The sequence below is a fragment of the Acomys russatus genome, chromosome 31, assembly GCF_903995435.1.
Source record: "Acomys russatus chromosome 31, mAcoRus1.1, whole genome shotgun sequence".
Lineage (NCBI taxonomy): Eukaryota > Metazoa > Chordata > Mammalia > Rodentia > Muridae > Acomys > Acomys russatus.
The window spans coordinates 4,574,990-4,602,154 of NC_067167.1; the positions used below are offsets into that span (position 1 = coordinate 4,574,990).

Consider the following 27,165-nt stretch of genomic DNA (forward strand, 5'->3'; position numbering starts at 1 on the left):
AGGTGAAAATGAAGGACAGACACACAAGATCAGCAGTCACCCTGAGAGGGTCCCAAGAAGGCCAAGTCCCCGGGTATTAAAAGAGACAGACCCAGGGTTCTGGGTTCTGGGTTCAGATGTTACAGTGGCACTAACAGCACTGGCCAGCCTGTGGCTGAGGTGGCCGCTCACTCCAGAAGGCCCAATGAGAACTTTCCAGAGTGCTCAGCAAGGGGACAAAATGTGTGTCCTTGAGACTCAGCTCAGTTTCACGCAGGCTACCCCTAGCCTCCCCCAATTCAGCTCCATGCCATAACTGCTGACCAGCAGACCTGGAAGCTGCAAGGGCATGTGTGGCCTGGCCTTGCTGGAGCCAAGAAGGTAGCCAAGGGACCAATGATAGAGATGCCCTGCCCAGTGGCTGGGGGCAAATCACCACTGGGCAGAAAAGAGGGCCCATGAGGCCTGTGACTGAAGAGCTGGGTGCAGGATGAGCAACCAGATTCCAAGCACTGCTCGGGGCCACGCTAGCAAGGAGCAGGAGCAGAGACTCGGGATGTAGGCAGCAGGGTGCAAGGCTGGACTCTGCTGATGGTGGAAATGGCCTGCAATTGCCGATGGCCAGGCCCACGCTCCGCAACGCTGGCTTTCCACCTCACTAACCTTGGAGCCGTGGGACGGTTTGTTCTTCTTGGGGTCTGAGAAGGCAGAGAGTGGAATTGTGGGTAACATAGGGTAGTCGGGGCTGGGCCTGGACACCGTGTCCGCTCCTTCGGGCATTACCATCACCTAGTGACAAAGAAGAGACAGAGGTTATCCACAGGCGCCAGGTGATGGGCTGGCGGCCGTGGAGCTTGCCTCCTGGGGAGGGAGAGGGGAGCTGGAGGCCAGCTGCCCAGAAGAGTCACAGGTTTGTGCTTGTGATGGAGAATGGCCAGGGATCAAAATGGCCCCAAGGCCTCTAGGATGGACCCTGGCCAACAGACTGCAGCCCTGGCCAAGAAGATTCAGAGCCTTTCGCAAAGCAAGAGATGCAGCTAGGGCCACAGACTGCCCTGAGCACTGAGAAGGAGGCTGGGGGGAGGCACAGCAGGAGAGGCAGAGGCCAGTGGTAGCAGAGTGGCTTTCTGAGGGATCAGCACAGACACAGCTGGGGACAAGTCTTCCTCACTTCAGGTACAGGCAGCTGGAGCCGGCTACACAGAGCCAAAGCAGCAAGGCAAATGCCAAAAACAGGTCCAAGGGCAAGAGGGGTTAAGAGAAGAGCCTCAGTGGCCAGTGTTGGGGCTGCTGGGAACCCTGGCCAGCTCAGAGTCACAGCCTGAGACCCAGGAAGTGCTGCCCGGCTTCAATAGCTCCCTAGACACTCATAGCAGTTTGGGGCTGGCCTCCAAACAGCAAGTTCACGTAAAGATGGAGCTCAGCCACTGAGGATGCAACACTGAGCAGAGGGCAGCAGACAGAGGGAGGATGGGGGCTTCAAGGGAAGGGCTTGGACTGGCAGAAGAGGTGATGCGTGGCCCTGAGCAACTGGGCTCTGTGCCTAGGCATGCCTTTCATCTGGGACTGCTGATGCTCCACAGTTACGCGACACTGCACTGAAAGAGGGCAGTAATTTGACCTGCCCTGCTGTGAGTTGCTCACCAGAGCCTGCCCAACCACAAAAGAGGTGAGGTTACTACGTAGGTTGTCTAGCTGGGCCTCATGAACACCAGTTCCTAGAAGCACCTGTGAGGTCCGAGCTCCAGGACAGTGGTCCCATGAGTGAGCAGCACCCCAGGTCAGGAAAGAAGGCCAGTGCAGGGCACCAGCTCTAAGGCAGCCAGACTTTGGCCTGTCTTCGCCACTCGCTGGCCTGCCTTGCCTCCAGGGTTAGCAGCTTGTGTCTTGCCAAGATGCCAGAGGCCAGGCAGGGATAGCACACAAACCAGCTGCCACACAGGCCAGGTTCCCTGATACAAACAGCCCCAGGCCACCAGCAAATGAGACACAGAGCTGGGCCCCGGCTGGCTGCCTCTCTAGAACAGTGGGATCCCAGCCTAGTCATTCCACAGGGCTCTAGCATGATGCCCTCTCCAGCTCCCAGTGCTCACAGCTCCTGGACAACAAACATCACACCAGAGATTCACGACCCAGAAGGCCAACAACACAAAGCCGCAGTTACCTGGTCCTGGAGTCACCTGAGAGCCATCGTCCCACAGCCAGGACACTTGAGAGTGTAGAGTGTCTGGCTGGCTGTCTCCCTAGGGCCACTCTGGGACCTCACTGCAGTCTCTCTTCCAGGCTGGCTGGACACAACCTTCCCATCCTGTCTCTCCTAGGCTGTGTCCAGGTGATGCCCTGAGACCTTCTTCAGAGCTTGGATAATACCTCCCCTGGCACCTGAGAGGCTTGGAGAGGCCCGAGACACCGACGCTCCCAAGAAGCTGACCTGGGGCCCTGGGGACGCCCACACACGCTGTGGATACGCGGCACCTAGTGCAGCCTCTGCACACACCCATACACCCTCAGCCCTTCCAGGCCTCGAAGGCAGGAGACTTCCCAGCAGACTCCCAGGCTGCCACTGACCCCTGCCACCACCCAGGCAGTCACAGAGCTTCACTGGCAGCATTCTCAATCCACACAAAGCCTCACCTGGGAACAACCACTTCCATTCTGAGGAAGGCAGATCCCGAGAGACCTGGCTAGATAGAACCAAGAGGAATCAGGTGCCTGACTCTAGAAACACACCCTGGCTGCCATGGACGTAGGTAAGAGGGCTAGCCACACACTCGGAGCACCAAACTCCTCTCAGACCACACAGACCCCACACCTCTTACACACACACACACACACACCACACACACACACACACACACCACACACCACACACAAGCCGCACCTCACAGACACGTGTATATCATCTCAGACATTACCACACACTCTGTCCTACATTTACACATATCTCCTTCACATGTCTCAAAGGACACCACGCAGCCCACACATCTCTACCTCATGCCGCCCCCAACCTCAGAACACCACATTCTCTAAGTAAGGACCATATAGAGCCTACAGAGAACACACATCCTACATTAAACTTATACTCTGAGCACCAGGCACTACACACAAGACACACACCTTCTACATCACAACTACACTGCCACATACGTGCCCACAGATGACAAGTAACATACCACACAACAGAACACAAGACACACTCTCATACCGCACATGTGCACATGTACCATGGGCAGCCACACAACAACTTCCACAGTCCCCCCCCACCACACACCCCCTACCCATACTCACCCACCCCTTGCCAGACCATCACAGGGCTGAGCCACCTGGGCATGCTCTGTGACCTTAGGTCACTGCAGTGACTCTTTGCCAGTCCAGCTGTAGTCGTCTTGCCCTTGTCCACCCCCCCACCACCAGCCGTCCTCAGGCTGCTGCCCACCCCCCATGCTTCCCTGCCCCCCCCGCCAGCAGCCCGGGCAGAGGTGGCAGGCAGCGCACTCACCCCGCCAGCCATGAGCAGCTTGCAGCGAAAACTCAGTGGTGGGGTTGTTGAAGGTAAGCTTCTCACAGCGCAGGTGGTTGACAGGGGGTTGCCCTCCAGGTTGAGGAACAGGTCGTAGGTGAAGCAGACCTTCCTCGGCTCCTCCTAGAACACAGAGCACCACGGAAGTCCATCAGCAGTGAGCGGGAAACACCACAGAACAGGGCCTCTCCCACACTCATCCCCAAGTCCCAGATGCTCATCTCTTCTGCCGGTCAAGGACTTGAGAGCCCCTAACAACAAGGCCTTATCTATGCTCTGAGAGGGGCAGAGCTTCTGGGATCCCTGTCAACTTACAAAGCACCGGAGAGGTTGCTCTTCCCCAAGCCCCACACCAGTAAGCCCTCCCTGTTCTTTTCCCCCAGATATATACTCTTTGGCTCTCAACCTAGACTTATTTCTGCTACAGGGCAGCATGAGTGGGGTCAGATGGTTTTACCCCAGGAGGCCCTCAGGAGCCACCACAGAAACCAAAGCCAGAGGCTTTGTGTGCAGTGGTGTGGAAGTCACAGCAAAGTTCTCTGGATGGCGGGGGTCCCACTGCCTGGCAGATTCACATGGTCACTCTATGCTTAGTTTTGACCACAGGATTTTAGTGGGCAACCTGCCCTGGGACACTGGAGTCTCTCCAGCACCAGGTCAGAGCCCAGAATTGCCACTAGCTCTTGGGGACCCGTGCCTGGAGTCCCCTGGCTTGGTTGGGACTTAGGCAAGATTGCTCTGCCTCATCTGCCTGTCCCCCAAAGCTAGCTCTTGAAAATGGGGCAGTTGGGGCGTGGTTTGTTGTGGCGCCACACCTTTATCCAGCACTCGGGAGGCCAGAGGCAGGTTGGATCACGTGAGTTCGAGGCCAGTCCTGGTCTAACAAAGTGAGTCCAGGGTCCAGGAAGTCAAGGCTACACACGAGAAATCTGTCTGGGGGGAAAAAAACAAAAACAAAAAAAAAAAAAAAAAAGGCCCAAGCCCCCCCAGTGTGGGCCACACAGCATCACGGCCCTGCCTCCTGGCACACAGTGATGTTCACAAGGGCTTGCACACGGGACTGTTAGAAGTGCAATGTTCTGGAGAGCGTTCCAGTCTGAGGGCTCATGTCCCTCTCGGCTAGAGCGGGAGGGTAGTGACAGGCTGGACAGGCGTCACCACTTTGCCCTATCGAATGAGAACGGAGAGGCAGCCGTTGAGGGCGAGTGGGCTGAAGACTGTTTATACACCCCATGCCAGGGATACGCCTGGCAGCAGTCGCTTGGTGCGAAAGGAAAGGTACTGGCACACCCTCCTCTTTTTTTTTTTTTTTTTTTTTTTTGGCTGGTTTTTCAGACGGGTTTCTGTGTGTAGCCTTGGCTATCCTAGATTCACTTGTAGCCTAGGCTGGCCTCGAACTCCCAGCGATATCCGCCTGCCTCTGCCTCTGAGTGTATGCTTGGGATAAAAAGTTGTGTGGCCACTATGAAAACCCTACTCTTTTCTCCTTACTTCTCCCGTCATTTCTATGCTCTCCAGCATCTCAAGCCTTACACTTGAGCGGGCACAGCATGAGCCTGCCTTTCAGTCACCCCGGACCTAGAAAGCTGGGTTGTGGACTCCCAGCTCCCTGTGGCTCCCTGGAGACTACGACTGGAGGCAGCTTAGGCACTAGGCAAGCTCGGTTTACCGGTGGAATGTGACTAACGGAGCTGCCCGCTGCCTGCTCTGGCCCCCCAGAGTCCCCATGCTCCACACTGTGCAGGACACGTCCTCACTGGACCTCCCTCTTTGTCTCTCTTCCTCATGCCGAACCTATCGCTAGCATCCCCTGCCCCCTGTTAAGAGATTCCCATCAGTTCCTGGCGAATCCACCACCGTCCGCTGCACCCGTCCGCTTGCACCCTCGAAGAGGAAGGTGCCCCTACCCTGTGCACTGACCCTCGGTCCCTGTAACTGTGTGGGGCTAGTCTCTTTCGAGAGGGATGTCTGACTCTAAGGAACACGGAAGCCCGGGGCCTTCATGTCTGTCCTGAACTCAAGAGCCACCTTGAGACCAAAATTACAGCAAGTATCGAGAAGGCCGCAGGAAAGACTCTCGACTATCCGGAGGAATTAAGTCACGGAGGAGCAACCCCCCCCACACCCCCCCCGGTCCGCTGGGAGCGAGGCCACCATAGGGTCCTAGGAGCATGTCATTCCAGGCACAACTTTCTGGCCAGTACCAGAGGAGCCCTGGCCCCCGTGGTGGGTGGCCCAACCGAGTTTGATCCTGCGGAGGGAGCTTGTGCACCGGGGAAGCTTGGTCCCCTGTGGCCATTTGAACCCCTTCCTGGAGAGATCATTGACCAACCATCCCGGTCTTGTCCACTGGGACAGTTGACAATGCCTCCCTTGTCTTCTCAATCTCAGGGGATGGGCGGCCGGTGGGAGGGAAATACCTGTGTGACCCATCTCCCACCCCCCCACCCCCGTCGTCCTGTAAAAACCCCCCCCCGGGGAGTGAACTCCACCATCCTTCCGGGGACCCCATCCCTCCTCCCGTTCCCATGGAGTTATCTCTGATCCTTGCAGAAAGCACCAGCTACTGGACCTCAGAAAGCGATGGCGAGGTACAGCTGCGATGAAAGAAGGACAAATAACGGAGCCTCCAAAATCACAGTTACCTGACATGATCATGAGCGCGGCAACAGTCGCGCACTACCTGGCGCTCGGCTCAAGTACAAGACGAGCTGGCAGCTGCTCACTACGTCGCGTACTACGAAGCTGCAGGCGCGCAGCAAGGCCTTCTCACTGGTACCGCTCCTGCGCATGCGCAAAGTGTGCCACACCCTAAGCTGGCGGCCTTCAGCGCCGCTATGTTTTATGGACGGAGAGGACTCACTATTTTTGACACTCCATCCACTTCTGTTGCTCATTTGCACCACGGTCGGTCCTGCCACCATCAGTCATAGTAATATTTACCCTCTGAGCCTCAGTTTCCCCATGTACAAGCTTTATTCTGCATATCAAATGTGTGCATTTATTACTGGTTTTTAAAAATTTTTTCTTTTTTCAAGACAGGGTTTCTCTGTCGACTGGCTGTCCTGCGACTCAATTTGTAAGCCAGCTTTTTGAAAATGTTTAATGTGGCCAGGTATGGGGCACATGCTTAACCCTAGCCCTCAGGAGCCAGAGCTGTGTGACTTTGAGCCTACCCCGGTTTACCACACGTGAACCTCTGTGTCAAAAAAAAACAAAAAAGTTTTACTGTTTTTTATTTTTAATATGCTATATGGGTGTGTGCAGTGCCCACGGAGACCCGAAGAGGTCACTCGATACCCAGAACTGGGAGTTATAGTCGGTTGAGCTGGCAGGACACAGCTGCTGAGAAACCCAAACTTTGGTTTTCCTGCCAGACGTATCTGCTCTTAGCTGCTGGCGAACAGTCTCTCCGGGGTCACCACCCCCCGTCCCCGCCTTTTCTTTTTCTTTTTTTACACTGTTCCACCTGCACAAGCGCCCTGCTGCCCCGACGTAGGGAGCCAGATCTCCACTCTAGATGGTTGGTGAGCCACCCTGTGGTTGCTGGAATTTGAACTCAGAACCTCTGAAAGGCGCAGCCCGTGCTCTTAATCCTGAGCCATCCGCCAAGGCCCTCCCGTTCCTTTTATTTAGTTACAGTCATTATAAAACATACACATACCACATAATGACGATTGTCGGACCCAAGCCCAAGGTCACCTCTGAGACTTCATGGCGCTGGGTTACAGGATGGCGTGTGGGGTTTTGCTCTCACTGTGATTAGGCGTGCCTTCCTGTGGGGCTGTGGGGATGGGACACCACGGTATGCGGAGGCCGAGATCATCTCTGGCATCTCCTGTTTTCACCCCCAATTGTTTTCCACCTTATTGCTGGACCTGGTCCTGTGACCTGGAGTTTTCAGTTGCTATGCCAGCTAGTCAGTGAGTTTGGGGGCACCCCTGTCCTGCTCCTAGCACTAGGATTACAGCATGCACCACATTTGCCTGAGGACTGAGCTCAGGTCATAAACTTTTGCTGGCACCTGGTGTCCGATGGATCTAGTCGTTTCAGAGACAGCTACTGTCCTGCCCTCTGTGTTCGTTGAATTCACTGAATTTATTTTTTTTCTATTATTATTATTGTTGTTGTTGTGTTGTTGTTATTGTTATTGTGTGTTTTGTTATTATATTATTATTATTTGGGTTTTTTTGAGCAGGGTTGGTTTCTCGTGTAGCCTTGTTGTCCTGGACTCATTTGTAGACCAGGCTGCCTTGAACTCACAGTAATCTGCCCTGCCCTGCCTCCTGAGTTACTGGGATTAAAGGCATGTGCCACCATGCTGGCATTAAATTCATTTTTTACAGGGTCATTTTGATATGGAATGGAATAAACGAAACTTGCAGTGACTGTCCAGCCAAACTAGTAAGTAAGGTCAGTGGTCGCCGGGGTTAGCATGTAAAGAAAAGGGAGGGGGAGCAAAGAGCAGAGGTAGTAGGGGTGTGAACTTTTAAAAGAGTGGGGCCAAGGGTAGGTTCACCGACAGTCACAATTTCAACCAAGTGGAGGAAGGTTGCTCTCAGAAACAACTAGGGAGAAAAACACCCAACAAAGCACAGCCATGCAAAGGCTGCAGGCTACAGACGCGTTTCTGCGCAAAGGATGCAAGCCTGGCGTGGTGGAGCACACATGTGGGGACCATGTGTGACAGCTGATGGATGGATGGATGGATGGGTGGATGGGTGGAGGCGTGGGTGGGTGGATGGGTTGCTAGATGCATGGATGGTGGCCAGGTAGATGGATGGATGTAATGGGGGGTAGATTGATGGGTGGGGGGTTGGATGGATTGGTGTATGGGTGGATGGAGCATGGATGGGTGGATGGCTGGATTAGATGGGTAGATGGATGGGTGAGGGGGTAGACTGATGGATGGTGGGTGGATGAATGGTGGATGGTGGCTTGGGTGGGTTAGATTGATGGATGGAACGGATGGATAGAACGGGTGATGGATGGGTGTGTTAGGTGTGTTGGGGTTGGGTGGTGGGTAATGGATGCTGGATCAATCAATCAATAAATGTATGGATGAATTGCTAAATGGGTGGATGGATGGGTAGATGAATGCATAGTCTGGATGGGCATGGTGGGTGGGTGGATGAGAGTGTATGATGTTGGTGTCATGTGCGGGATGGTACATGGGTGTTAGGGTGGGTGAGTGGAGTGGATTGGTGATTAGCACACGATGCGATAGTAGTAACAGAAAGCATGTGGTGGCGGGTGCCCTCTCCGCATTACTACTATGTGGCACCTGTGGCTTGCCAGGACAAACGGTCCAGAGGAGGAATGAGTTTCTCAGCTGAAAGACTGTGAAGACTCCATATGAGTTCAGGGTAAGGGCAGCTGAGTCCCTTGGATCTCTAAAGGGTGTTTCCTCCTCAGGTCGGGCTGGAACGCTCCATGGGTGGGATCATGGGCTCAACTCTGTGGAGTGGGTGATGCCCGCATTCGGAGCCATCATGGAAGGTAGAGGCAGCTGGCCTGTCTCCAAGTGTCTCTAGGTTTTTGCTCTGTAGACGGCCAGTTGGGTTCTTTGATTCAGGGCCCTCACACTACCGTTCAGTTTTCAACAAGGTTTTTCAGTGATCAGCCCTTTAGCGTGTCTTTCTCCCTTCCAGATGTTCTCTGCAACCACCCCAAAACTATATAAATCCCACCGAGCCAGCATTAGGCCCCTTCATTTAGCGAATATTTCTTTCTTTTCTCTTTCCATACTCTAGCCCCAAGCCTCCTTTGCCATCATGTAGAAACATTTGAGGAGGAGTTTGCAGGGGGCGTTCCCCCCGAGTTCCCACCTTCCAAAAGAGTATAAAAACTCCAAAGGAACCCACAGTTCCCCCAAAAGTCATCACTCAGTAGGTCTTCAGCTCCTGGTTCTGCTCCAGTGGCATCTCTGTCGGCATCTGTTACCAACACTCCGAAAATGCCCAGATCATTGCTGAGACCTCAAAATGGACATCTTCGTGGTGGATAATGAAAAACAGCTGAGAAAGGTTAACCCGTGAGAGGCTCTGGTCTGTGGATCTGGAACCCACTCTTGGTTAGAGGCGTCTGAGAGGCCCAATACCCGCACTTCACACACACACCACACACACACAAACACACAACGCACCAAAAATAAATTTTTTTTTATAGTAAGAAATGGGGAGCCGGGCGTGGTGGCGCACACCCTTTAATCCAGCACTCGGGAGCCGAGGCCGGCGGATCGCCGTGAGTTCGGTCCGCCTGGTCTACAAAGTGAGTCCAGGATGGCCAAGGCTACACAGAGAAAAACCCTGTCTCGAAAAACCAAAAAAAAAAAAAAAGAACGAAAAAAAAAAAAGAAAAGAAAAGAAATGGGAGAGGGGCTGGCGAGATAGTTCAGAGTTAGAGCACTTGACTGCTTTGCCAGAGGTCCTCCTGCGTTCATTCCAGAACTACATACCTGGTGGCTCACAATATCTACAAGAGATCTGGTGCCCTCTTCTGGCCCAGGTGTAAATACAGACAGCACACTGTATACCTACTAAAATAAATAACTTCTTTAAAAAAACAAACAAACAGACTCGGCAGGCTTGAAGAGATGGCTCAGCAGTTACGGGAGCACTGGCTGCTCTTCCACAAGCTCCTGCGTTCCATTCCAGCCAACCACATGGTGGCTCACAACCATCTATAATGAGATCGGTGCCTTCTTCTGGCTGCAGATGTACATGCAGGACAGAAGGCCACTGTTTAATAGTAAATAAACCAAATCTTAAAACAAAAACAAAAACCACTTAGAAGACTTTTTTTTTTAAAAGGGTGTGTGCGTGTGTGTGCGTTTTTAGCCGTGGCAGTGCACCTGCACACATGAGGCTCCACACCATGAAATAGGAAAATCCCAAATGTTTAAAATGGAATAATGTGTTATTTTCGCACATTAAGAACACTGTGGCAGGGCTGAAGAGATGGCTCAGCAGTTCGGAACATTGTAGAGTCCTGCTTGTGTTATTGCAGAAGACCCAGCTGGGTTCCCAGCACCCACCTGTGCTCATGGCACTGTAACTCCAGTTCCAGGGAGGTTGATGCTGGCCTCCCCCATTGCAATACCGATATGCATGCGGCATTACATAAACCTAAAAAGATGAACGTAAATAGTATTTTTTTTCAAATCAAAGACCACTGGGTTCTGAGCTCGTGGGCAGAGAACCCATTTGCAGCACGGAAATGAAGCCTTGGGTTTCCATCCCAAGGCACATCAACATGGTCAGTGGCAGCAGAGCCTGTCCCAGTAGTTTCTACGGTCACTTTCAACTATTAGTGAATTGAGTCCAGCTGTGGTTACAGGCGGACCCCATCCTCAAGACACACCACCTCCCTAATCAAGAAACAAAGATGCTGTCGGGCGTCCCTCCTTCTGTTGTCTGATGGCAATTCCTGGCCAGGGGCTCAGGATTCTCGGGGGAGTCCCCATCCCTTACTCGTATTGGACCCATGGTACCCTCAAGATCCAGGGTTACCCTACGCATCTCAAGGCCATCATACAATAACAAAGAGGACATCCCGGAAGTGCAGCCAAATCTATACTCGGTATGTCCAAACAGGGGAGGGAGAGAGGGAGGCGAGTTAGGGGAGGACAGCCAGCCACGCGGCCTGGAGACTGAGGCCTAGCACCCAGTGCTGGGTGACGTCGAGGTCCAGAGAACTCAGAGTGGGGTTCTGTCCCACTGCGTCTCCTGGCTTTTCCACTCTCTTGGAGAGCAGGCTTGGCCTTGAACTCACACTGATTCACCTCCTCTACCTCTGAGTGCTGGATACAAAGGTGTGCGCTACTGTGGACTGGCTTTGAAAGTGGGCTTCTTAGTGTTGTCCCTGCTGAGGTGGTGTGGGGCTGAGAGAGTGCTGGGAGGAACTAACAGCATCTTCTCCCCAATGCCATGGCCAATCTTCATGCAGTGTAAAGGGTTCCTGACTGCAGACGGCATTCCCGGCTGGAAACACTGGACAAAATCATCGACTCACAGCAGCCTAACCCAATGTGTTACTTTTGGTACTACAATCAGAACACCACGGGGATCCAAAGGGCCGTAATGCTTACAGCAACGTAAGTGGCCCTCTCCGAGGGCTGGACTAGCCTGGCACTTTGGAATGAAGAACCTGGCTTGACTTAGCGAGGATGTCTTTCAGATTCAATGGAACCACGGCAGCCACTGTTCATAACCTCAGGTACAAGTGCCCTCCTGATGGCCAGGAGGTCCTTGCTGAGCTACCCTGCCAACTCTGCTTCGCGTCGATCCAGATCTTGGGACATGTGGGTGGCCATTTCCGTTCGGCGGGACAGTTTAATTCCCCTCAATAGAGGCACTGAAGTGGAGTGGGCTACCACGGGCCCCTGGAACGGTGAGCGCTGGGATACGAGTGACCATGGACCCTAGTGGGCAGGCAAAGGGAGTGGCGGGGAGCGGGGAAACTGGGATGAGGTGGAATTCTCACCCGCTCTCTTCCCGCCGCTGCCAACCCTCTTGTTCCTCTGGGCCTTGTTTGACCCAATATGTGGGCAGGCGTGAGTAGCTAGTGCTCGGAAGAGAGGTAAAGGCCATATGAGAGAGGGGTAGGGGCCAGGGGTTCGGCACCATCCCCCGTTGCCAGGCTTGCCCGGCTTTCTGCTTCTCACCCCTACCGGATGCAGGTGCCTCTGCTGGCGTCGGCTCTGCCTGTCACCTGCGCTTTGTCCTGGGCCCATCCTGGTCCCTGGGCTCAAGCTTCCGTCTCATGACCCTGTGTGCACGGGGTCCCCAGCGCCCCATCCCGCCCCCCCTTCAGGCTTCCTGATGGAGCCTGCTCCGTTGAAGTCAAGCCCACCCGTTCTGCGCATGAGTGGGTGTGGGGGGAACCGCATGCTGGACAGTCTGAAGACCAAACACCTGGACTCCCCGCCTTCCGCAGGAGGATTGACCCCGATGGGCCAATGCACATGGGCCTGAGCACCAACAAGAGGCGGATACTCGGGTATGACGGGGCACTGGAATGGAGCGCGGGGGACGGGGACCCTGGGACAGCAGCCAGGACACTAGGCCCTGGCTTCTATGGGCTCCGCTTTAATAGGCAGTCCACCAGCCGCCTGTGCTTGGGCCTGGCAAACGACTACTTCGAACACGCTCGGAAGTTCCTAGGTCTCACCATTGCCACCAGTTCAAGGCTGGGCCAGGGGCGACGAGGGCCACGATGGATTTATTCCTCAGCCTGCGACTTATCCCTATCATGGAGCTGTACGGCGTGTCGGAGTGCACGGGATTGCACTCTCTGTCCAACCCCCCAAGACCTTCCGGCTCCAGAGGTGTGTCTGCACCGCCTCTGTCTCCCCACATCCTGCCTGGTGAGAGCAGGCCACGGGCATCCTCTGGATTTTGAAGGCCACCCCAAACCGGGGCACCGCTGAGCCTCGTGGGCTGGGATTTTCTTCACATTTGTAAGCTTCATTCTCGGCCCATTTCTCGTGTGTGCAGGATGGGGTGTGGTTGGAGGGGGGACTCATGGCTCCTTCACGTCAGCAAGAAGGGCACCTCACCCAGGGTGTCAGCCTCCCTCAGAGGAGTCGGTAACAGACTGCAGACAGGTTCTGTGGATATGCTTCAGGCGTGTGCCACTGGGCATTCGGTAAGGCACAGCAGTTTTAAAGCCAGCACCGGCAGGTCAGCCAGGGTCGTTGCCTGCCGCCCATAAGTGAGTTGTGTGAGTGTGTGTGTTGTGTGTGTTGTTGTGTGTGTGAGTGTGTGTGTGTTGTTTTTTGAGATGGTCTCATTATGCGTCCTTGGACGTTCCTAGAACTCCTCTGTCGACCCGGCTGGTCACCTTCAAATTAAAAGATCTGCCTGCCTCTGCCTCCTAAGTGCTTTGTGTTCACCTCGCCAACTTTGTTGCATTTTTATTTTATGAACAGGAATCCTCCCGTGCAGCTACAATTAGCTTCCACACTTATAGCCACTCCCCCTGCTTCAGCTTCCCAAGCACTGCCATGACAGGAATGTGCCCATCACACCCAGCTTTGGGCTGATCCTAAATGCTGCAAATCCATCTCTGATTGTTTAAGATTACACCCCCCACCCGGTTAGAGCGAGGTCGAGAGGTGAATGGAAGGCAAGTGTGACACATGCCCTTCTCTCCTGACTGCACTTTGGGGGCCTTTAAACCTTAATTATATTTATATTTCTCCCTTGTTCTGACTGGGGGGACAGTGACAGAGTTGGGGGAGGGCAACACAGGCCCTGTGCCCTTGGCCGGAACCTCAAGGGGTATCTCATGCCCGATGGGGGAAGCATGCCAGCCCAGCTCTGAAGCCTTCCGTGCCCCAAGCTGTGGGAAGCCATTCCCAGCACCCAACACAAAGCTGGAAAGCAGAACCAAGATGGAGTCGGAATTTGTGTATCTGGGGGGCCCGTCACATATTCATGGGTTATTCACTGACAAGGAGACACAGAGCCTGAAAAACGGACAGCCTATGGATGGCTGCACACGCACGACCTGGGTTCTTGGATTTCGACAGGCTCTCTATTATTCTGGGGACATCGATGGTGAGGAATACGCATTTGCCCACAGCAGGCTTGGGCTGGCCCCAATCCCTCCCCTTAGAAGCGGATTGAACTGATTTTAAACAAACACCTCTCTTTGCTGCTACGATATGACACCCCTGAGTCAGTCTGAGGTGGTCAACCCGAGGTCCATCGAGGGAGCGTGTAAGGACCCGCATCCCCATTGTGCGCTACGCATGCTGGGGGCCAGGCACGCCCATTCCTGTGAGCCTCCTCACACTGAAGGTACCCAGGGGGGCTTTTTTTTTCACCCAAGCACAAGACCTGACAGTCTGGAAGGAGGACGGGCTCTCACGCGAGTAATTCAGTATCTTGTTGGTTTTTTGTTGTGGTTGTTTTCGACGCCGGGTTCTTCTCTGGTAGGCCTTGCGCTGTCTAGCTCGCTTTGTAGACCAGGCTGGCCTCAAACTTACAGAGATCCCCTGCCTCTGCCTCCCGAGTGCTGGGATTAAACATCCAGCTTTTGTTATTGTCGTTTTGTTTTTGTTGTTGGTGTTGTTTGTTTTTTGATTCATCAGTATCTATCACCTCTTTCTTTCTTCTTTTCTTTTCTTTTTTGGGCATATGACTAAATACCTATCGAAGCAATTTAAGGACCGAGAAGACAGCTCCAGATAAAGCACTTGCTATGCCATTACTAAGAAACCTAAGTGTGGACCCCAGCACACATGTGTAAATTTGGACATGAGGCGACATGTAAATCCCCAGTGCTGGGGAACAAGCCGTGAACAACACCCAGCGAGAGACCTTGCTCAATTATAAAGGTGGACAGTGCTGACCCTGAGGCTGCCCCTCTGACCTCCAGGCCTCCTGCACACATGCACATGTACCCAGATGCACATCCACACACACTCTTAAGGCAATTTAAGAAGTTGTTTTGTTACTGGAGACAGCATTCTCTAAGAGCCCTTGCTGTCCTGGAATTCACCTCTGTAGACTGGCTGGCTTGACCTCGCGAGATCCACATGTCTCTGTCTCCCAAGTGCTGGAATTAAAGGTGTGAACCACCATGCCTGGCCAAAATTTATGATTATTATTCTTATGGGTATCTTTGTATTCATGTACACACACTGGTGTGAATCCGAGGATGGCTTTGTTGGTTTTTGTTGGATGGGTTTGATTTTTCATTTTTTCCTGTTTTTTTTTGGTGTTGAAACTCATATCCCAGGCTTTTTGAGGCCTTCACCCACTGAGCCAACATCACAGCCCTGCTTTGGGCGTCTTCCTCTCTGTGAATTTCTCTGGAAACGCAGGGACACTCACCAGGCAGTGTGTTTTCCATGAAACGTCTAGATCCTGTCCATTGACACTAAGATGTGCCCTGAGGCAGTTTCCTTTGGAGTCACGCCCCAGCTTCATGTTGGTTCTGGGGAGGGGTGCAGAGTGTTGACTGTGTTGGCTGTCTAGGAATTTTCCCTGTAGACAGTGGGCCCTCAAAGTGTGCGTCGCAGGGCCATTGACATCAATGTATCAAAGCTGAGGCTATCAACCAAGTCTGCCTGAGGACAAGACAGGCTCTGGGCGCAGAGAGAGCTGGCCATGTGGGATGGATGGCTCTGTGGATAGGGTGTTTGCTGCCAAGCTCTGCCAGGACCAACATGGTGGGCAGGGGGCACTCAACTCCAGGATGCCGTATACAGGGCTTATGTGTTTTGAGCTGCCAGGCTTGGCCCTGCCTCACCAGGGAGACCAGCAGGGCTTTCTGACGCTCTGGGCACCTGGGGCCTGGAGAACTGAGTATCCCAGGGTTGTCATGGTATGGCCCCTGAAAGGGGTGGGGGGATGTGGTCCACAAAACACCAACTCTGTCCTCCTCCACAGTGTCAGATCAAACCCCGAGGACCGGCGAGGCTCGGAGTACCCTGACCAGCGAGGTCGTGGCTTGCTTGTCGGAAAACTGAAGAGCCAGTCACTTGGTGGAGATGTCCTATATGACCGTGCCCTTGGTTACAGGAGTTTTATTCCGCCAGGGCATCAGGATGTGAAAACGAGGAGGCGCCCTCAGCGGGTGCCACGAATCCTTAAGTGCGGTATTATAGACAAGATTTCTCTGTGGCCGGCGGGGAGCTTGGTGAGTGAGTGAGTGTGGCATGGGTCGGGTAGGGACCCTCTCAGGTGGCTGGCGGGAGCTCGGGAGTGAGTGAGTGGTGAGTTGGGTGGGCTAGGGACCCTTCAGACTCCCCGCCCTGGCTTCCATTTCCCTGTATGGGAAGGGTCTTGGTTCATGTGACTTTAGTGATTGGGTGGGGGGGGACAAAACAACATTTTACACAGTGTGGTGGTTCACCCATGTCAGCTGAGATTAGGAGTCTGACGGCAGGAGGATGAGTTCACGGGCTGTCACAGTACAGAGAGAGTGAGAGCCTTCTCAAAAGCATATCTGGGGGCAACGAGGTGGTGGTGGCGTCGGGCGGCGGCGCTCCGTTTTTAAGGATGCTGGCTGTTACAAGGATGATGACCTGAATCTGATCCCCTGAACCCGTGTTAAAAACAAAACAAAAAGAACAACAAACACCATACTAAACAAACCAAACAACAACAACACAACCGCCAGGGCAAGCCTTTTAAAAGATTTATTTTATATTTATGTGTATGTGGACTATCGCATGTCTGAATGTTGCCATGTATGTCTAGAAAGAGGATGTCAGGACCCCGGGACTGGAGGTTAGAGGTTGTTCTTGAGCTGCCATGTGCGGAATGCACCCAGGTCTCTGCCGAAGCAGTCAGTGCTCTAACTATGAGCCATCTCTCCGCCCAGTATACTTTTTTTTTCCCCTCCCAAACACGGTTTTCTCTGTGTTAGCCCTTGGTTGTCCTGGAAACTCAATCTGTTGAGACCTGGCTGGCCTTGAATCAGGAGATCCACCCGCTCTGCCTCCTGAGCTGCTGGGGGTTGGGACTAAACGAATGAGCAACATCCACCTGGCTACCAATGCTGGGGAGGTGAGACTGGGGATCCCTGGTGCTCCCTGGATGGTCGCTCAGCCTCTTACCAGCACCAGGAAATGAAAGATACTGTTTCCAACGGATGGTGGTGGTGGTGGGTGGTGGTGGTGGGGAAGTAGTGATGCGCACACTTTGCTCCCAGCCACCTGCGAAGCAGAGGTAGGTAGGATCTCTGTAAGCTTGAGGCCAGCCTGGTCTCATGGCCTTGAGTTCCAGGATACTGGGTCTTACATGGTGAGACTATGTCTCCGAAGAAAAACACTTGCTGAAAGAATGTTGGACAATCAGATGCCTCTTCTGGCTGGATAAAACACATTGCGCCACCCTACCACCACCACCTCCACCAGCCCACCGTGATGTGTGTGCTCCCACACAAGAGACAGACAGATGGCTCAAAGTTGCCTATTCTTGTAGAAGACTCAAGTTTTTCATTCCTAGCACCCTTCATTACTGGGCAGCTCCACCACTTGTTACCTGCAGCTCTGGGGAATCTGATGCCCTCTTCGGCTCCAAGGGCAATGCAAGCACCTCCACACGGCACACCCTACAGGGACACATCTTTGTTGTTGTGTTGTTGTTTGAGCCGGGGTTCTCTTAGCCTGGCTGTCCTGGGACTTGCTTTGTAAACCAGGATGGGCCTTTAACTCATGGAGATCGGCCTTGCTCTGCTCCTCGAGTGCTGGGATTTACAGGCGTTACATTCTGCCTCCCACAGCATAAAACACAATCTTTAAAAACATTTCACACTCCAAAACTCGCTTGTATGAAACCATGGTGTGTGCTGAGCCCAACCCCAGCTCTCTTCCTTCCAACTGGAAGATGGGCCAAACTTCCGACAACAACCCTGACTGTCAGGGGGTGCAGAGGCAGAATCCGAAGGTTTAGAGGATTCTAGGACTGACCCACAACCTGACCCAAGGCTTCTGTTTGGACCACAGGTTCACTGGGGGGCAGCTCCCACACCCCCCTTTTAACCACTGCCCCCCAATGACTACGGAGGAGAGCTCTCAGGGTGCCTGGCGTTCTCTCTGACCCCAGCTCCCCATACACCAACAAGACTTTGCCCTCTGACGACCAGGTTGGTGTGGACTTCTTGGGGAGCGGGTACAGGAGGCCCACCACATTCTTGCTTCCATCACAGCCCCATGAGTGAGTTGAGCAGGGCTCTGTGGCCAAGAATACCCGGAGGAATCCAGAAACTTATGAGGCAGATCCGACCCCTAGCATCCCTGTGCACTCCATATTCATTCAACGCCTGGTGGTCGTGTCTTCATGCTGCTCGTCAGGACAATTTCCGTAGTGGGATGGTTCCTGTGAAAGCCCTGGATGCCCTCTCCTGCCCCCTCGGGTTGGTATTGAATTGTAAAGCATAATTAAATGTGTTCCACTAAATCGGTGGCTTTACCCAGGGGTAATTTTGTCAAAGGACACTGGGCGACATCTGGGGAGGGTTGGCTGTTGTAACTGGGTGTAGAAGTAGGCTGCGGCCCAGGTCACTGAACAGCACCCTGAGGGCCAGTGACCCACCAAACGCCAGGGTAAGACCTGAGTTTTTTTATAGTAAGACTCGTGACTCAGGTTTTCATGTTGACCTCAACCAAGGACTCCCAAATGAAAGAGCTCACCCGGACTTTGTTCTTCACGGAAAACTACTTTAGTCTGGTGGGTCTGTAGAGGCAGGCCTTTCCACTAGGAAGTTGCCCAACATCCTCACTGGTTAGCGTAACGCTGGGGCTGTGGCTCTCTCTCCTCTTCCCCCTTACCCTCCCACACCCCTGGCTTAGCCATGTGCGTATGACAGGGTACGCATGCCTGGAACTGGAGTTACAAAGGGTTGTGCGCAGCCATGTGGGTTCTGGTTCAATCAACTCGGGTCCTCTGCAAGAGCAGTAAGCCCTCTTAAACCACTAGTCACCTCTTCCAGCCCATTTCTACACTGTGCTTGCTAACTGAGAGGCCTGAGGCATTGTGAGAGACCTACAGTCTTAGCGACCCTTGCCGATGCTCCCAGTGGTACAATCACCTTGGGGAAGAGTAAACTAAGAAATCACATGCTGTCTGCATCAGGAAAGAGCTGGGAGACCCCACCACACCCTGCTCTCAACACCTCAAACTACATTGAGTCTGAAATTTGATTGGCATCCAAAACAGCATGTCCTGGGGTAGTCCTGGGGAACAGCGCTGTGGAGTCCTGATGGGGCTAGAGGCACCGTGGCCCCTGACCTTCCCACGAGAACATCTGTCACCGGGCAAAAGGCGCACAGATTACAAAAGGGAAAATGGAGGAGTGCATCCCCTGGTGTGTCCTGTAGACCTCCTGTAAGGTTCATTAAAATTGCAGGATAGTGACATTAGAAGGTTATGGGGTGGGTGGGATGGGAAGCTGCAGGTGGGAAGTCATGCAGGAACTTCCAGGGACACAGGTTTAGAGTGGACACCCATACTGGGCCTCCAAGTGACCCACCAATTCTCCTTGACTCACTAAGCTAGCTGATGTTCCTTGGTCTGTGGTGGGTAACCTGGGGGGACCCAGGAAGTTGTAACCAAACAAAGCAAGTGCCAGTAAGGTTTCTGGCTCCCATTGTGACCTGTGAGAGCTTGAAGGCCCCTTTCTTCCTCAGGATAAGAAAACGCTGAATGTGACAGTTATTAATCTATGGAGAGGTGGGCACACTGGAGCCACCACCCAAGCAGGGAGACCTCTGGTGTAATCTGAGACCCACTTATAGTGGTTTTCATTTGCTGCTACTGTAAGAAAAACACTCAAAGCGGTATATTTTCAAGAAGCAGGTTATAATAGCCCACTGTAGCCTGGTGCCACAAGGAAAGGTGACAACTGGCAGAGTACTCGTGAGGAACAAACAGTATCGTGCGAGAGGGCGGGCCCAGGGAAACTAATTCATGTTTCTCGTGTCAGTACTGCCTCAATGACCTCAGCACCTTCATGGAGACACAACTTAGTACACTGTGCTAAAGGGTTGGGCTGCCACCAGTCTGTGGGTAGAGCACTCATCTAGTGCACCCTGGGTTCCATCCCCAGCACCACACAGAGCAGTGTAGGAGCTCAGGGCACTCAGCAAGTGAGCAAGAGATCATCAGGTCAAGGCTAGCCTGGGCTATACATCTCTCAAACAAAACTACCTTAACAAGGACCTGTGAGTCAGTGTAGAGATGATTGGATCAAAGGAGGAGAAAAATGAAAAAGGCTAGGCTGGGTTTAAACATGGTCTGAGGACAACCACTGTTGAGTTTGATTCTCGTTGTGGCTGTGGAATGAAACCCTTTGGGAGGTTTTGCGAAATTCTTGGGAAAGATTCATCAGGGAGTGGCCTCCTGCCTCTCCCTCATGGAATGTTTTATGGCAGCTAGTAGTCTTTTTCCTCATGTCTTTGGCCACTAGTTGAACAGGAAGATTCCACAGAAGCCAAGCTGTACTGACCCAAATGGAAAACTGGCTTTCTGATCTGCAAGCCACACAAAACTTTTTTTTCCTTTATAAATTACCCAGTCTCATGTAATTTGTTACATAAAATCAGTATTCTTCAGTGACCAAAATGCCAATACATATTGCTACGTCTAACTTAAAGAAAACTGAATGTTGCGGACCACCACATGTCGCTGACAAATTCGTGCACAGTTTGGAGAAACCTTCCTCAGGACTGCCAGCAGGCTTTGTTTTTTTTCTTTTTACAAGGGGTCTCACTGAAACCTGGAAATGGTCAGAACGTCCACTGGCTGTCAGTGAACTTGCAGCTGGGGGTGCGGAGAGGTCTCTGTGGTGACGCTGGCTTGCTTGCTCTCCCAAGCCTCGTCCACAGTACCTACACCTGCCACAGCTCACAGCAACCTGCAACTCCAGGGCGAGCCCACATATCCCTCTGGCCTCCACTACATCTCTCAATTATTCACACACGCTCTCACACCACACCAAAGACAAATGCACATGTTGCTTTACCTCGGTTCTGTTGTGGGTTCTGGCCATAGCCGGCCCAGCGGGGTCCCAGGGCCTTGCAGAGCAGTATTTTCCAAAACTGTCCCCAAACTTTGCTATTTTTGGAGTCACCCAGATCTCTCTGCGGCTCCTGCCACCTGAGGAGCAGCCGTACCACTGTTGGGTGAGTGAGATGATAACACCCAATGGTTGTGGGAACTAAGTCTGGCGGCAGGGTCCCATCTCGTAGAGGGGGCTGGGCGAGCGCGGTTTTTTTCTGTCAACTTCAAGGGGCACGAAGAGCCCTTTCACTGCTGTGCAAGAAGCTGCTTGCCATACTGATGTTCAAATCCAAACAGCCGGAAGACCTGCAGGCCCTTCTCCAGCAGAAGGTAGGACAACGGGTGTCACAACCCGTGACAAAAAGGTTGGATGCTGGCTGCGACCAGCCAAGAGATGACTTGCCTCCTGCCTAAAGTGGTAGTGGTTGTGCCTGGCCTGAACCCCAGTGTCACCTTGCTAGCAGGAGTTAAGAGGTGGCTGCCCTGTAGGCATGGGCAGCAGCGACTTGTGGGCTTTTGTGGCCACACGGGGTAATGCATGTACCCTGGGGGCTCTGGGGGGAGCTCAAGTTCTGGAAAACAGGCCCAGCAAGGGTGATGCCTGTAGGCTCACGGGGCTCCAGAGTTCTGCAAAGGGCATCTTCCTATTTCAATTCTACCCTCCACGACCCAGCCCTTAACACCTGCTCCCAAGGGAGGGAAACAGCAGTTGTGGACCACACCCACAACCCAGGCTTCTGGTGCATGACATCTCTTCCCACTCCTACTGAAGTGAAGGAGACAACCCATTGCCCCATCTCACTTTATTTTCTATAAAACTCCTCCATAATCTCACAATTTAACAAAAAAGTTTAAATGCGGGACACATGGCCCTGAGCTATACAGGACACAGCTTCCTTGCCCCTCTGCCAGGGCCCCTTGGCCGCTGACATGTCTATTCCTGGAGACATTCTGTGAAGCCCCTGGGGAGGGATAGGTATCCACATACCTTTGCCACCAGTGTCGTGAGCTGTTCAGGAGTCGGCAGCACAGGGGGACTCAGAGTGGAGGCAGTCATGCTGCCATCCGTTCCTCATGGACAAGTTCTCCCTACGGCCCTAAGGGCTCTGGCTGTAGGGTGTTCTTTAGGCTTCCAGACAGTCCGCTGGGGGGGGCTCCAGAGTGCTCTGGAGGACAGTTGGTTGTGTCTGACCTTCCGGCCAGAACGAGGTAAATGAGAGATGGGTGTGGGTGCTTCCAGGAAGGGTCTGACGCCCTGGAAGGACTGGACACCACGGCCCAGGGCCGCAGAAGGGCTAGGCGCTGGCCGACCGTGAGAGGAGGAAGACCGGGCCCTGGGCTGAGGCGTTTGGGGACCATGGGTGCACCCATGTGGAGAACAAACAGCTGCCACAATACAGGGCCTTCTATCCAAAGGCTTGGTGGCTGGGCAGAAGCCTGATGGAGAGTTTGCGGCCTGTCTGGAAGAGGTGTGGGGTGCGGAGCCCCGCTTCTCCCAGTGGGAAGAGGGGCTACCAGGCAGAGGACCATCCCTTTCCCTGGAGTAAGGGAATTTAGCCTTAGAGGCTGTCTCCCGGGAGTGTCAGGATCTTACTGACAGGATGGTATGGGAGTGGGACAGGGGTACCGGGAGCGGGTAGCTGGGGGCGGCCAGGCTCCAAGATTGAACCCCCACTGGGGAGGAAGCAACATCAATGAGGCGGCAGTGAGCCGCCCTTGAGCTCAGGCCTCTTTCAAAACACTTGGTTGGGGCAACAAACACTACGACACGACCGACTGAGTTGGGGACGGGGACGGGGTGGTGGACATCCCGGCCTTCAGGCATGGGAAGGGGGCTGGCCGGCCTTGGCCGTCAGTTTGCAGGGCACAGGTCAAAGTTCTCCAGGCCCACTGTGGAGGCAGAGCCATACAGCCCGGGGACAGAGGGGACGGTATGGGATGGGCCTGCCTCACATCCCCCATCCTACTATCATATTTGGCAACAGCCCCTGTTTCAAAGTTCAAAGAATTGATCAGAGGAGACGCAGGCGGAGGAGGCCCAGGGGAATGGTGGCCCAAAAGAGCGCCAGCCCGGCAGCTTGGAACTGTGGGGCTTGGCTGGCACATGGTGCAGAGGTGGCCCTTTGCGGCCCCAAGGCTGGGCCCATCGTAGTGTTCAATGGCCTGGGGCCGTGAGAGGCCGTGGCATCCTGGAAATCTAAAGGGGAGAGATCTCCATGCCCCCAGAAGAAGGGTGCCTGAGCCCCCCGGCTGCTGGCTGAACCTGGCAGAGCACACCCACAGTACACAAGGCTGCACAGGCGAGCCAGCGTCCCTGGCTGGCCTGGAGTCTAGGAGGCAGGTCAGCTGAGGGGAGGCCTGGACTTGTGTGGAAGACTGTGGTCATATGGCCACTCTGAGAGGCCCAGGCAGTGGACCTGCCACTCAGCTCACCCCCAGTGGACCAACTGGCAGTAGACTAAGGAGGGGCTGAGGCCACCTGTGTTTTCCTGTTGCTCACCCCGTCCTCTGAGCGTGTGGGCCGCCCCGCCGCAACCTTCAAACAACAACCACTGAGGGGGCACCCGGGTGGGAACATGGAGAGCTGTGGGTTGTACGGGTCGGGGGAGCCATGGTGGGCCCCAGACCTCCTCGCCCAGCCCCTACCGTGCCCACCATGACCAACCGTGTGGCTCCACAGTGGCGGCCCGGGGTATGGCCACCCGCCTCCAGGCAGCTCTGCCGCTTGCGAACCTGCTTTCGTCCAGGGAGCAGGAGAAAAAGGTAATCAAAGTCGAAGTTGGTGTTGGTGACATTGAAGTGGCCGTAGTCTCCTCAAATCAGGTTAACAATCTGTAAAGGTGGGTTTGGTGGATTCAAGGAACGGAGATGAGTACCCCATGCCCAGACCCGGGAGGGGAGGGGCACAGTACCTGCTTGAGACTTGCGCTCACGCGAGCCATCAGCCTCCGGTTTGTTTGAGCTCCCCCAGCTCCGTCTTTTGTACGGCTACAGAGAAGTGTGTCAGTGGGCGGGGGCACCAAGGTGCAGCACAGCTCAAGGCCCCACGTGCCCACACCCTCATAGACCCAGGAACATCCCACCTTTGTCGTGGTAGCCTTTCTTTCAGAATCTTTCGGGCTTGTGCAGGGCTCAGGGGCTCCTCCGGCCAGCTACCTGTAGGGCCCCCCGACTGTGCGTCCAGATTTTGCCCTTCCAGCCCTCCCAGGCTAGCCACCCAGAAACCCAGCTCTAGCCTGACCCCACTCACCTTTGTGCTGGGAGGGGGTGCTTCTGTGCGGGGGCGGGGGGTTCGCTGCCCGGCAGGAGGAGTTCCGCACCTATTGTCACTCTCGCTGTCACTGAAGCTTAGCCTAAAAGATGCGTCCATGGAGGGTGGTGTCCGAGGTGACATGCTTACGAGATGTGCGATGCCCAGCTCTGAGGTCCAGGACCATCCAACCCATCCCAGTTGCTTCAAAGAGAGACTATGGCTGACAGCTTTCTGGCCTCCATCCTTAGCACAATTGTGTGATGGTGGCCAGGGACCTGAGGGCAAGTCGCTTGCCGCCATCTTGCAAAGCAGGCTGTTACCAGAGTCACACAGAATGATGTCAGCCTGAGATCCAAGTGACAGAAGCCCTTGGTACCACGGTGGGTAGTGGTAGTATTTCAATCACACTTTCCCCACTGAACTTCCTCCCTCAGCCCCCACTAGTCAGTGGTCTGTCCAGTGCTCCTGATTGAGGCTGGACGTGGGGCTCCAGTCAGGATTTGTTACCAGGCAACCACATCTCAGTTTCTCCTCGATTCCACCTCTTTTTTGTGTTTTTAAACAGGTGTCAGCTGGGGAATGCTGGACTTGGACCTCCTTAGGACGAAAAGCAAGACTGGGGGCGTTGCTAGCACCTTTTGTGTTGTGAGCTTTCCCTAACAGAGGCCACAATTCCGCCCTTGCTGGCTGGCAAGCTCTTCACCAACAGCTTTCCTAAACTCCTGAAGATGATTGTCTCCACAGGGGAACCCTTGCAGATAGGACTGTGCTGCCACTCTCAGGAACTTGTTACATGGTCAAAGCCTCTCTGGGCCAGAGGGCCAGATCCTGTAGGCGCTGGGCTTGAATCTCAGTTCTTCGTGTGTCGGTGCTGTAGTGTTGGGCAGAGAACTGGCTCACTGCGGGACAGGGCAAGGCTTGTAGCCATGACGTCAGGGAGGGGATATCAAGCATGCTGTTCCACCATTTCTGGGACCGAGTCGCGCGTGGTAGTGCATACCTTTATCCCCGCCACTCTGGAGGTCAGAGCCAGAGGCAGGAGGATTGCTGTGAGTTCACGGCCAGCCTGGTCTACCACGTGAGTCCAGGACAACAGATACATCAGAGAAATCCTGTCTGGGAAAACTAAAAACAAAAAATCCTTTCTGGGACCCTACCCAGAGCAGGGCACGGATCTCCCGCTCTGCCTGCACAGCCCGTGTTCAGCCTGTCGGAGCATAGAAAGGAACTCATGCAGTCTCCCATTCTAGGGACTGGGTTGTAAGGGGACATGTCAGACACAGGGGAAGCCTTCACTGCCCTAAACTTGGTGGGTTAGCACGGGAAACCTGTTTTCCCATTCTCCAGCAAACCTGTCAAGCCCAGCTCTCCCACAGGAGCAACTTTAAGCCACCCAAAGGCCGATGAAAAGTAAAGCCTGGCGACCTCCACGTTCCCAGCCTGCTCCTGGTTAGTGAGGCCTTCCCACTTGGGTCCCTCTATAACAGCACCCTGGTCTCAGGCTTGATACACTGTGCACCCACACTGGACTCACGACCTGGGTTGGCTGATGGTGGTCTCCTCTCTCCCTAGATGAGTCATACTATCTGACTCTTAAGACTGCAGGTCCTCAACCATGGAGAGCAGGGTCCCGGGCGGCACAAGGAGGGGCAGAGCTAAAACTCTGCTGGCCTTCCCAGGGCCACTCAAGACTTACCACCATTCCTGTAGGGTCCCTCTATCTGGCAGCAGGCTCTCCAAGCCCTACCTTCATGGCCTTCCTCACCGCTTCGGGTCTGGTCTGCCACTGGCCGCAATATCCCTCAATCAAGCAGCCCAAAGGCTCAGAGTCCCAAAGCTGGTTAGCAGGGTGAAGGTCCATGCTCCTGCCTGGGGACCCGAGCTCCATGCAGATGCACCCCTTCCCGTCAGGCTGTCCAGACCTCATAACCCCTACATGGTGCAATTGTCACTCATCCTCACCTTCTTCAGAGGGCACCATTCTAGTCACCTAAAAGACTGTCATCTTGTTTTATATTCCCTGTTGCCAAGGCACAGAGGCCACAAAGCCCTCAATTACCTTGGTCAACATGATGTCGATTCAGCTGGTTCCCTCCCTTTACCCGGGTATAAGAACCTTGGGAGAGTATGGCTTCAAGGACCCCATCCCCTAGCCAGACCTCCTGCCCCAACGGAGGCGTCACCATGAGAGGCAGGCTCATTTAAGGCTGTAAAAGGCTGCTTTCGCGGGCCAGGCAGCCTTGGCTGTGCTCGGGCCTGGTCCCTACAACCTGCCAAAGGCTTTTTGTGCAGGCACAGAGGGCAGCCTATCGCCTTCAGCCTCCTCCCTCGGGAAGGTCCACTAGAGTGGGCCAGGACCCAACCGCCCAACTGTCAGTATGATGAGTGGGGCAGTTCTGGGCCCTGTGCACTGCCGAATGATCGTTCATTAGAAGAAGCAGGTCCGCTGGCTACAGACCTGTGGACCCACAGTGCTCGACCGGCTCCTATCGCTGAAGCTATTGTCTGTACCAATCCTACCACCACTAGAGCTGTGGTAGGTTTCCAGCTGAAAGCATGAGCCTCCTCTGCCTGTGGGCACTGAGTCAGCCAAGAAAGGCAATGCCAGGCTATAATAGAGGGTCTGGCCCCAGGGGCGCTTTAGCTGGGTGGTCGCACAAGGCCAGGTCAGTCTTTTGACGCCGCAGGCAGCCCAGTCCTGCCATCACTCAAGAGAAAGCCAGACTCTCCCAGGCCTGCTGTGCTTCCTCCCTAGTGCTGTGCCCTGTCTCCATCCTCTTCTATCTGCATTCATCCCTTCCACCAACTCCACTTCCCTCTTATACCCACCTTGGCTGTGGTTCTGAGATCGGCTCAAGTCTGAGTATGAGCTGGAGTTGAGCTGGAGTGGCGGT

General features: G+C 54.1%; 1 protein-coding gene across 1 annotated transcript in view; it reads right to left on the bottom strand.

Annotated features, from left to right (window-relative positions):
* Nucleotides 1–27,165, bottom strand: part of Mllt1 (MLLT1 super elongation complex subunit) — a 99,679-nt gene that overhangs the window by 10,159 nt on the left and 62,355 nt on the right. The window contains 4 exon segments of the mRNA XM_051139953.1: nucleotides 643–768; nucleotides 3,479–3,508; nucleotides 3,510–3,568; nucleotides 3,571–3,622. Coding sequence (XP_050995910.1) covers nucleotides 643–768; nucleotides 3,479–3,508; nucleotides 3,510–3,568; nucleotides 3,571–3,622 — 267 coding nt within the window.